This window comes from Perca flavescens, chromosome 5 (genome assembly GCF_004354835.1).
Source record: "Perca flavescens isolate YP-PL-M2 chromosome 5, PFLA_1.0, whole genome shotgun sequence".
In the NCBI taxonomy this organism is placed as follows: Eukaryota; Metazoa; Chordata; class Actinopteri; order Perciformes; family Percidae; genus Perca; species Perca flavescens.
In genome coordinates, this window is record NC_041335.1 from 27,095,703 (window position 1) to 27,108,557 (window position 12,855).

At 40.1% G+C, this 12,855-nt stretch overlaps 1 protein-coding gene across 1 annotated transcript; it reads left to right on the forward strand.

Annotated features, from left to right (window-relative positions):
- The first annotated feature begins 1,172 nt into the window (after positions 1-1,172).
- Positions 1,173-12,446, forward strand: LOC114555356 (zinc finger protein 462). Its single transcript, XM_028577685.1, has 9 exons — positions 1,173-6,287; positions 6,378-6,667; positions 7,056-7,174; positions 7,894-8,028; positions 8,170-8,413; positions 8,619-8,761; positions 8,863-9,086; positions 9,803-10,982; positions 12,218-12,446. Exons 1-9 carry the CDS (start codon positions 1,173-1,175, stop codon positions 12,358-12,360), a joined length of 7,593 nt encoding a protein of 2,530 aa, XP_028433486.1. The 3' UTR covers positions 12,361-12,446.
- The last annotated feature ends 409 nt before the right edge of the window (positions 12,447-12,855 follow it).

Genomic DNA, 12,855 nt, shown 5'->3' on the forward strand with positions numbered 1-12,855 from the left:
CGTAACCTACATTATGTCGCATGGAACGATATGAAACCTATAGGACATGTCACAAATTGATAGGATTTTTAAAAGGGGATACAAGACAAGCCAATATTTATTTATTTATGCAATGTAATTTAACAAGTACTTCCGGTTAAATATGTCTGTGATTTCACAATAAAGGCACGGTTGTTTGGTGTTTTAATATGAGATGCACCAATAATGAAATAATACAATTAAGTTCAATATTAAAAATAATACCACCCTTTGGGTAAATAAAAAAATAAATTAACATCAAAATAGATTATTTTACATTTTATTTATTTTAGATTTGCACATGTACATGTGCCGTGTGTCTATGAAATTGAATGGCTGGTAAATTTAATTAATGTTTCTTTAGTTACATTAGTCTTTTCTAGTGCATTAAGTGAAGTTGTGTGAGCTTTTTTTTTTTTTGCACAGCTCCAATACTGAATTTTATTGTGAAGTTTAAGGTATTTTCGACGGAAATTAAGTAAATCGATTGAAGTTTTGTTATCGGAGCGGAAGCACAAGCCAGTGAGAGTTGTAGTCGCGGGAAAAATGGCGGAAAATTGTGGTTTCTTCACGTTATCGTTACCAGCGATTCAAAACGTTGCATTTTAAGCCTCATCCATTGCCTGCATGCATGAGTAAGTTATATTATTTGTGTGCATAGATTATATTAGTAAGTTGTATATGTCCAGTTTTTCCTTCAAATTTGTTGTTGAAAGAGTTCGACTCAGTTTTATCTGTAAAGGGACTGGACTCGCATGTTACGTCCCCTTCCTTTCCTGTTGAGCATTCCTGACCGAGGTCCTTGTTTCTACTGCCATCGCTGTACTGCTGATCAGTTTTTCCTTTTAATGTTTTAGGAGCGCGCAGTGGATCTCTTGTCAATGTTTTTTAAAATCCCTGTTAAACCTCGACAGTACACTTAACTTTAACACTGATAACAGTAATAGTCAAATATATGTTGCTGGTTTTGTACCTTGAGAAATGCAATAATTAATACTTTTTATTCTGTAGGTGTGTCACAGCTCTGGGTTTAGAGAGGAATGCAAGATGCAAAAAGGTATTTATCCCAGTCAATTTTCTGACAATGTTTCAATGTAGTGCATGAAATCAAGTTGAGTATTCAACATTATCTGTTATTTACACCCTTAGATTCAATGAACGTTTCCGCCTCTGGCCCCACGATAAAGAATGAAGTTCTCACTCAAGAGTCCCAAATCAAGTCTTTCAGGTGTAGTCACTGTACACTCCTCTTCAAATCTAAGGTCTACCTTTTTGAACACCTCCACCAGGTGCATGGCTTTGAAGTAGCTTCTGCACTCCGAGATGCTGGTTTAAAATGCCCTGGGTCTAACAAAGCCAACACTGAAAACCATTGCAACAGTTCAGGACATCCTTTTGAATGCCAGCACTGTGATTTTACAGCTTGTAGCCTGGACGTTTTAAACGAACATGAGAAACAATGTAACAAAAATGTTGAAGATCGGAACGTAATAGGAAATCAAATTATTTCTGAAAGCCCAGAGACCAACATAAATGTCATTTCAACAAACCAGCACAGTGAAATTGCAGGAGCAAAAGAGATTTCCTCAATTTTTTCAGTTATGTCTACCTCAAAATCTAAATACACACTTAACTCCTCAAAAGATCTGAAGACATACAAGAGGCCCTTGCAAACCATAACAAAGTACTTTGCAGCAGCATCTGGATCAAACGGGAAGTTAGCTGATGACACAACGCTTCTAGACAGCACCAAAGGAACCATACTTTTGCAAGAATCTCCCTCAAGCCCTGGCCCAAACAGTAGCGGTGTCTTTAAAGTCACTGCCAAACACAACATGATTGATACTGGTGTTTCTCATCGTTTTTTGCTAAATGATCACTTGTTCAATTCTGACATGAGACCACCAAAGCCCAAGGAACAATCCATTGAAACAGTTGCTGACAATGTTGGCAAAAGGACCAACAAAGAAAGTTCAAAATATCCTCCTGCTAAAAAAGCAAAGTCAGACAAAAAAGAGACAAAGCTCCCAGAGGACGCAAACACAAGAAAACCACAATCATCAAGCAACGCAGAGTTTTCATTTGAAGTTAGCGAAGATGAAGGCGTCAATGCCAATGGAAATGGAAACTCGGAAAGCTCAAAGGTTTATTTTTGTAAGCACTGTGACTACAGTGATATGGAAATCCCATGCATGTCTACTCATTATCAGAACAACCACCCTTATGTAAGATATAACGCTGCTTACATTCAGGATCCAAGTGATGAGAGTGCTACCTTTCGTTGCCTGCAGTGTCCAGTTGAATTTGTAAGTGTAGCTTTCCTCAAGAGACACTACGCTGAAAATCATCCAGAGGCCCCAAATGTATTCACGATACTATCACGTGAACTTAGTTTGGTTTTCAAATGTTTTGTTTGTCCGTTTACTACCAATGTATTGAAGGCTTTGAAAGAACATTACAAGGAAAATCATCCAACACATAAAGTGGATAATTCCTTGATGTACTGCAGATATTCTGTGATTGGATGCCAAAAGGGATCATCTCAGTCGAATACGAATGAAAAACCACCCAGTCCAGCAAAACAAGGAGGTATTTCTCCTGAGAGTGCCTTCACACCATGTAAGGAAGTCCAGAATGCACCCTCGCCCCAACATCCCACCTCCCCGGCAGCAAACGTGGCCTTGTATCAGTGCAATAACTGCAAGTTTAGTCATAAGTCAGTTGTTGTCATGCATGTCCACTACCAAAAAAATCACCCAGGTGAAGAAGTCACAATAGACAAAATCAAACAGTCAGCTTGTGTCACATCGCATAGAACCTCACAGGTTATTCCAGTCAAGTCTCCAAACTCTGTGAAAATAACAGAAACATCTGCACCTCAAAGGAACATCTCCGATTTTTTTAAGAAAACAAAAGAAAAAGGTGAGCTGTCACAGTGGAAGCAAGCAACAGAAGCTTCTAAGACTCATTCAGAGTCTCCTAAAACTAAGAAAGTGGAATCTGCAGGGGACCGAAGTAAAAGGAAGAAGTTGCCTACCAAATGCAATAGGGAAGTGTCTATTAGAAATGACAGTTTATCCTGCAGTTCACCAGATACATTGTTTTACTGTCAGTTTTGCAGTTATTCAAGTACCAAAATCAAAAGCGTGATTGGTCATCATAATGCAAAACATGCTATGCACGCACTAACCGGTACTAAAGAGATCTTAATGTATAGTGCGGAGGTGCAGAAAAAGAAACTTCAAAGTGAAGCTGAGGCCTCAGCAAGTCCCACGTCTTCTGATTCTAAAACTAATAAACATGCTGATCTATATAGTGAAAAAGAACTTCAACGTGAAGAGGATAAGGCAGCAAATGCTTTGGTGACGAAGTGTAATGCTTATGCATGTGCAGAAAACTTGTTTTACTGTCAAAAGTGCAACTACGGAAATCCAGCTGTAATTGGAGTAGTGAGCCATCAAAACCAAGTTCACAGAGACCTTCCTTACAGCAGGGAATGTATTATTGAACATACAGCTTTGATTCGTGATGAAATTGAAAGATCTAAAACTCAACCAAAGGAGTTGTCCTTTTCTACGCGTCTACCTCTTCCTTTTATGAATGAGGGCGATGAAGATATGCTTTTCTGCCACTTTTGCAACTATAGACAGAGGACTATGGACTACATATTGCGGCATTACAGCAAAAAACATCGTGGATTTGTTGTTAATGGCGAACACATCTCTTTGTATACCTCTATGGTTCATGAGAAGACACAGAAATTGCACCTACATACAACTGGAAAAAAACAAAATGTCAACCATGCATCCCTAGGGGGAAAAGGAAATGAAAAAACAAATAAGCTTGGCAAATCCTTCTTTGCGTCAGCATCACCCTCAATGACAGCCTCACAAGCACAGAGGATCCTTCAGTGCTATAGATGCCCATACAGAACTCCATATGTAAATGTTTTGAAGAGGCATCTATGGAAAATCCACAAGACAAATAGATCAGTCACAGAGGTTTTAAGAATGTGTTTCAAACAAGGAACTTTAAAGGCAGGGTATCACTGTGACACGTGTGTTTTTTCTCACAAACAAGCAGCCGCAGTCTATGAACACTACCAGGCACAACACCCAGGACGTAGACCAAGCCTTGAGTACGTGACTGCTCGGTTGTACGCCGGCGCCGATACAGGTCCTCCTGGAAAGAAGAAACCTCAAATCAAGCACACCGTTGGTATCCGTGATAGCGATGGCACTGATGGCAGCTTGCCCACTCAAAGAACTGGACAAAATGAAACCAAGACCTATTCGTGCAGAGCATGTTCATTTAAAGGTAGCTCAATGTCAGCCATCACACGCCACTACCATGTTGTTCATCCGTGGTCTGTGAAAGAAGACGGCTCTGTCCTGAATGTCATCAAGAGGAAGAGACCAAGTGCAAACAGGCAGGTGGAAGACCACAATGATATGCCAGGGTCATTTGAATCCTACCAAGAGCCCCTGGAATTTGACATGTCACCTGGTTCTCCTAAAGCAACCGCGTCCTCCACAATGCTCTGGTGCCCTTTCTGTCCTGCAAGGTTTCACAACCAGCACGGTCTCAACGTCCACTGTGGAATTAAACACCATGAAGCCATAACTGAAAATTCACATAAACAGCAAGAGCAGGTCCAAACGCGCCTGCATGTCTTTAAGTGTCCACATTGTACCTACATCAATACCCGTTATCAAGGAGTTCTCACTCACTGCCAGATGAAGCATCCTGCCCTCGCATCCAGGGTGGACAGTCATCCCATGGATGAAGCCCATTTAGACAACGCGGGTGACTGTTTGAAAACAAATAGTCCTGGTGGCAGTTTGAGACATGGTGGCTACATGTGTGAAACCTGCCCAAAAATCTGTGCAACGCAGGAGAAGCTGAAAAAGCACTGCAAGAAGGACCATACTGAGACTGTGGCAAAAACTGTGCCAAACACACTGAAACCAGCGCCTAAACCATCGGCTGTGAGTACAATGAAACAACATAAGACCCTAAGCAAAAGGGGATCCGTATCGCAGGCTTCCTTTTTAAGTAAGAAAACCTATGCAGCAGTTGCGTGCCAGCACTGCTCTTATAAGTGCACCACAAAAATTGCGCTTGGTCGACACTTGCAGGTTCACCACAAGACTGCATCCGTTTCAATGGTTAAGGATAGTGTATACAAATGTGTCCTGTGTTGTAATTCCTATTTTAAGAAAAAACGACTTGGAAGCCATTATATTAAGACACATGGAAAGGACAGCTTCTTAAAATACTATGCACCAGTATACAAGCAGGCCCATGAGAAGCAAGGCATGGTATGTAAATCTAGCATGACGACAGTGGAAAACGACACATTACTAGTCTACAGGTGTCCAAGTTGTCCCTATATCAATGCAAGCTACCATGGCATACTCACTCACTGCCAAATGAGGCATCCAGACGTCATAGCCAGGGCAGATCATCTTCAAACAGAGGAAATAATTGTAACCAACATGGTTAAGTGTTCAATTGGAAAATCTTCTAATGCACGAGGCTACATGTGTAAAATATGTCCACTAATTTATGCATCATTGAAGAAACTGAAAATCCACTGTGACAGGGACCATGATCGGGCTCAGGCAGCCGCTTCGGAACATTCAGCTGACATTGAAACTGAGAAGCAACCTGATCACAGCTGTCAGGGCTCAGCATTGGAGGCTTCAAAAAGCAAAACCTCAGCAGTGAGCGCCACAAAAATCGGAGTCGGAAACCAGTTGGGCACTCCAGACCCACTTTCAGTACAGAACAAGCAAACGCTGTACAAGTGCCACATTTGTACCTATAAGGGATTCTTCCGCAGATATCTGCAAAGTCACTACAAAAAGTCTCACAAATTGGACCCACTTGCCATTTACAAGCTGCTAGAGAAGTACAACAAACGCAGACCCAGCAAACCGCCTGAAGTTGAATCTGAGGAAAGTGCACCCATCAAATGCAAGAAGTGTCCAGAGTTGATGTTTGACTCTTCTCAGCTTCTTGCTGCCCACTACAGTATTTTTCACAGCTCAGATAGCATATTGGACTTCACTATGTTATCACAAGGATTAAGGAAGGGAAGTACAGGTCTTTACAGGTGTATCCACTGCAACAAACAAATGAATGGAATCAGAAAGCTGTGGTATCACCTGGATTGCCACAGAGAGAGTGAGAAAAAGAGGACAAAGGCTGCAAAGACAACAACATCACTTGTCATTACGACCGCACCAGAGGCCAACTTCATCAAAGTAAGTTGACTCTGCCAATAGTGTAAACTTTTGATAATTTGCTACATGATTTTGCTACTTTGTTAACTATTGCTGTCTTTCATATTCCAGGACTGTGGGCAAGATGAACTTCTCACGTTGGAAACTGTGGAGGAACTGGCCCAGTGGAATGTGACACAAGTAGAGACCTTAACTTTGCCACCAAGTCCTCTGTCGTCCCCTTCGAAACCCACTGATGTAGAGCAACCACAGCTGGAATCGAGAGAAGACAAACACCCTTGCAAACGGTGTAGACGGACATTCATGTCCCTGAGAGGTTTGCGTTCGCATGAGCGCAGCCATGCAGCCGTGGCAGCCATCAAGAAGCTGAACAGTCTGCCTACCTCAGTATTAAAGCACAAGTAAGAAGAAACTTTGGTGATTTAGATTTGGGTATTAGGGCCAAAAGTAAAATGTTGAGTCAGTCAGCATTTAGCAGTGGCAAAAATTTGGTCCATCATTGCTTAATACTGTTCTTTACGATACACGCCATTCAAAACAGAAGTCCCAAATTTGTTTATGTAAAAAACTTTTATAATTGCTATTTGGGCTTACACATACATAAATGAGAGCTAATTAATACTTTAAAAGTATATTTAATACAGTATTATTAGTACAATTGGGTATTAAGTTAAACATACATTACACAATTTGATGTCCTTTTTGTCCAGAACCACCAATTTGTATTTAGTTAGTAATGAGCTATCAGTGTTCTGACTGAATGTTTTGTTTTTGTCATCATCTCAACAGCATCAACAAATACGTCCTGTACAAAGCTGGGACAATAAAGCCTTTCCGATGTAGCTTCTGTTCCTATCGGACGACCGTCATGGGCCTGTGGAGGAGTCATTTTATGAAAACACATCAAGGTAAGTGACTTGTATATAACACACTATTACCTAACATTCAATAAATTGGTAATAATATGATGTTACTATGATGCATTTTTTAGCTGCTGACATATCTGATCACCAATAATATATTGGAAGTGTCAGCAATACAAGGACATCCTGGCATACATTGTTTTTAAAATAAGCTGTTACTGGTATACACTTCACCAATATTCTATCAATGAGGGTAGGCTAAATATTACAAACACCTCTAATACAGTTCAACTTTACCACAAACTACATCCTCCAAAATGACCACACAGTGGAGCCATGCCTCTTAAACACTAAACATTCTAACCTTTTTTGAAGGTAGGATTTATTGCAGGGTTGTTGTATTGGACTATATTGATTTTAGCCAGGTGGATCTAATAAACTGTCAACTAAGTGTAGATTGAACCTGTTCCCAGGCATTATTTCTGCTCACTGATCAAAATCAGGAGGATTTCCTAATACCGACATCCAGCCAAATATTGTTGAATATGGACTGTTGCAGTCATATTCTTCTTTAATAGACACCTTTCCCACTCTGAATGGTTTTCTCTTTTGAAGAATTGCCAGCTTACAAAAAGAACAGTTTACATATTCTCTGTTGTGCCAACTATAATGCTTTACCCAAGTTTTGGCTTAGCACTTTGTATTGTGATATTGCAAATTTTTCTGTCTTTCCTCCCATGTTCGAACCATTGCTGAATGTTCAGATGTCATTTCGGATCATGGTGAGACTGACAACCAAGATGAGGAGAGTGCTCAGAGGGCCGACAAGGAGCTCTTCAGCTCATCAGAGGATTTAAACAATTGGCCTGAACCTGATGAAGAACTTGAAATAACTGAAAGCAAGTCCTTCCCATTATGTTCTATATATTGTAATGTATTTAACTGTCAAAATATATATTTAATACACACTTTTGCAATAAGGTCAAGCAGAGAATTGTACTTTTTGTAAACAAATGTGTAATTGGTTGTACTTTTGACAGAATCGCTGTACTTGGAGCCCCCAGATGTGCAGCGACAGTTGAACCACTATAACTTGATGGCACAGGCTGATGCCCCGTCTCAATCTAATTTGCAAGAAACCAAGTTAACTGACAGGAGATTTCTTCGATGTGAGTTATGCAATTTCAGTACTGAACACCTGTCTAGTATGCGACGACACTACCTAAATCGCCATGGAAAGAAGATCCTCAGGTGTAAGGACTGCGACTTTTTCACCGGTTTAAGGTAAGTTACAACCACCATTATTATACAACCAGTATTTTTCTCTGCATAAAATTGGGAATGTTTTTTCAATGTAAGAACTACTGTAAATATCTTATTTTTCTACTTTTAACTAACTTTTAATTAATCCACCTATTTATTATTGTTATGCAAAATGCAAAAGTTGTCTCCAAACACCTGCCTCTTGTTTCTCTTGCCTTTTTATTAGGAAAACCCTGGAAATGCACATGGAGACAGGTCACTCTACATGCCAGTCAGAACCCACTCATCAGAAAGACCTCCGCTGCCCTTTCTGCCTCTACCAGACCAAGAACAAGAATAACATGATCGATCACATCGTCTTGCATCGCGGTAAATACTCGACAAGATTTGGTGTTCCCCACCTACTCGTATCCTCACCTGTCCTATTATGTTCAGTGTTTTTGTTTATTTATTTATTTATTTTTTTTCAGAGGAACGTGTTGTGCCAATAGAGGTGCGTCGCTCGAAGCTGTCGCGTTACCTTCAAGGCATCGTCTTCCGCTGTCACAAATGCACTTTCACAAGCGGAAGTGCTGACAACCTGCGTTTGCACATGACGAGGCATGATGACATCAAACCCTACAAGTGTCGGCTGTGCTACTTCGACTGCACTCGGCTGAGCGACTTGGAGGCACACCTGAGCGATAAGCATCAGGTAAGGATTTGTTACTAAACCCCTCTATGCATCACTGGAATTCCTTTGTGTTTGACGGAATTGTAAATTATCCACTTTCAATGTACTTGAATTTGGAAAAAGTAAAAGGGAATCACAGACACCTTCTTTATTTCACATCAGAAGCCGTTATAAAAATGCATTTTAGAGAATAAAAGTTATTCACTGAACTCTTAAGGGGTTCAAAGAGTATTGCAGGGGTTGACACCGGAGCCCCTATTCAACCAAACACAAGTTGTTGCTGCTGCAAGGTTTGTGTCTGCATGTCCAGCATTGCAAATCTTGTCAAGTCAATTTTATTTATATGGCCTAATAACGTTTCACCATCTTTACAATCTCCCCAGCATATGCCACCCTCTGCCCCTTAGACCCTAAAATTGAATGAGGATAAACTCTCTAAAATTAAACTTTTAAAGGGGAAAAAAAAAATATATGAAATCTCAGGAAGAACAACTGGGGAGGGCTCCCACTCCTGGGGTAGGTAGAAAGACCACAATGGTTCCTGTTCATCTGAAAGCACTACCTTCAGAGCAGGGACTAGTGGTGGTTCCTCTGGTTGAAGCACAGGTTCCTGGTTTAAAGAAATGGTTCCTTGGTCCATGGAAACGTTTCCTGCGCTGGAAATGGGCTGTATGGGTTCTTGTACATTTGTAGTTTGATTTTTTTTTTTTTTTTTTTTTTTTTTTTCTTTTGTGCAGGTTGTGAGGAATCATGAGCTTGTGGGTCAAGTCAGCCTTGAACAGCTACAAGCAAGGGTTGATAGGATGCCGGTAGAGGAACCTTCGTCTAACTTGGAGCACCACTACAATGTCAGTGAGGATGTAGAAACGGAAGAGTTTGTCACCGACGGTGATGAAGTTCCACGTGAGACACAAGCTCAGAACCCGGCAGAAAATAACATGGGGGAGAAAATTACGCTACAGAGCAAGGAAGCATATCAGAAGAAAAGCCAGGACAGAAGGAAAGAAGAAAGCCCTGCCAAGAGCTCGGTGGTGGACCTACAGTATGAAAACACAAAACCAAACGCTTCTGTCCAAGAGAAGCATGAGCCAGAACCACAAGAACAAGATGTTGTGGTCTTGCCAGCACAACCAGATATTGAGGACAGCAGCATAACGTTCACACAACAAAAGGTGGAGGCAGCAGAGAAGAGCTCACCAACATTTGGTAAAATAGCTGAAAAGGTACAGGCCCACAAGCTACATAATAAAAATGTGGAGCATAAAACGTCCAACATCGAGGCTAGGGTAGAAGACGATATACTTCGTAATATCCGACTGCTGGATGAGGATGGCAGGATCAACAACACACTCAAGAAGGCAGATCAGGATAGAATGGTTAAGACAGAGGACATTGAGACTGAGGTTGTAGATCATGTTCAAAATGAGATGATATTACTGGATGAAAAGGGCAGCATCACTTTGGCCCACAACCCAAAAAATCAAGTTAATACGGACGTAATTTCAGCCTTTGCAAAGAAAGAACATATACAAGCAAATAACAGCAGGGCTCAAGAAAGTTTAACAGTTAAAAGGCATTTGCTAACCCCTCCGCCCACCAGTGAACTACATATGATAGGGCATAAGGAGAGATTAGGTGTCTCATTTACAAACTGCAAAAAAGAACAACCACACAATCTGATAATCAGTAAGGAGGTAAGAGACCCATATCAAGAAATGCCTGTACTTGAGAATGAATATCTCAAAGAAGAAATGCGGCCTCGTGGTTGTTGCAAGATGGAAGATCAGATTAATCATCTAAAGCGAAATCAGGACAAAGAAGATGAGATGATCACTGAAGACGATGAAAACAAATGCCCAAATCAGAAACATGAAGGTGACGCGATGAAGGAAGCTGGGAATCTACATGTGCCCAAAGGTAAGATACTAAATTGATCCCAATTAGTCTAAATAAATGCACAGCAAAGGGCAACAGGTCCAGCACCTGCACCCATTGTTTTCGCCTGCACTCCAGTGATTGACATAATGTACAAAATGAAAAATAAAAAGTTACAATACTTGGAGCCCAATATGATGTCATCAGATTGCTTGTTTTGTCTGACCAACAGTCCAAAGATATTTTGTTTACAATAATGTTAAAAAGAGAAAACCATCAAATGATCCCAGTGGAAAAACAGGATAGTTGCTTAGATAGTGTCTGAAACAATGAATTTATTATCAAAATAGTTGCAGAATAATTTACTGTTGATCGATTAATCTACTTATCTTTTTAAGATCCAGCATCAACTCCCGAGAAAAGCAGCACTTTAGGCACATTTGCTCCTGGTATCAATCAACATACTGCCTAACCTACCAGAACGACTTCTTATGTCTGTGTCTAGTGTATGATACAAGAGTTGTTTGACATGCCTTAAATGATAGAATCTAATTGTATGTAGTATCTTTTAGACATATAAAACAAAAGACTGCATTCCTGCATACAGTAAACGCGTCGACCGTCGAGCCATTCATTTCATAAGTCTTGTTGTAAATGTGCTTACATTTAACTAGGGAATTAGATTATTTTGATTTTTGGCATCAACATTTTTTTTATTTCACAGGACCACTAAACACTAGTGGCCTCACCATGTAGAAAGCATGAAGGACAGTATGTGAGTAAACATGGTTACAACATAATCAGTATCCCCTTTTTGATCATTTTGATCAATGCCAGTCATCAGTCAAGCTTTTAAGCAAAAATGTGAAACATTCGCAGGTTTCAGTTTTTTTTTTTCTTTGCTTTTCTCCATTTGATATTGTGGTAAATTTAATGTGTGTGTTTTTTGTTTTTGTTTAAGATAATATTTTTGGGGCTTTTCCGCCTTTAATTTTGATAGGACAGCTAGGCGAGAGAGAGAGGGGGGAGACATGCATGAAATCGTCACAGGTCGGATTCAAACCCTGGACCTCTGCGTCGAGGCATAAACCTCTCCGTATATGTGCGCCCGCTCTACCCACTTGAGCCAACCCAGCCACACGTAAATTGAATATGTTTGAGCCCAAAACAAGCAGTTTGAAAATGTCATCTAGAAATTGTGATTGGCATTTCTTAATATTTTCGGAAATTTGATAGACTAAACAATTAAGGCTGAGCTAATGTCTCTTGTTCTCCAGGTGCACTCACAGTCATGGATGGAGCTGGTGAAGTCCTGTGCCCAGCAGCTACTGAAGACAAACTGTTTACCTGTGAGTTTTGTGGACGAAACCTCATGAACGGCTCTGAACTGCAGCGTCACATCATGCGACATGGAATATAACGTTTTTCTTTATGTTATGGATGGATTTTTGGTGTGCGATGGGAAGCTAGATTTGACTTTTGAATAAACCATCCTCTACTCTCTAACTGTACTCTGTAAATCTGGATAACCTGGATACAAACTAATTTTTCATGTTTTGTAGATTTTAAACCTTTTCTAATAAAACTTTTTTATTGTACAGCTGCTATGTAGGATTTAATTTGTTGTGTTCAGCAAATACAACTTTAGAGCCAAGATGGTTGATCTTATTTAGATGATTTCTTTGTTTAAATATCATGTATATTCATGGATAACTAATGCAAAGATCCTCTTTTTTTCTATTCATGTTTTGTAAAAGGAGATGTTAATCATTCATACTGTAAAACATGCAAAAAAAACTTTACACTGAACTCTTGTTATATACATACATTATATATAAACTACCAAGCCCTAAACCATCCTCAAAACCACTGTATGTGGAAATGCTTCTGCTGCCTTCAGGTACTGTTGGGTATT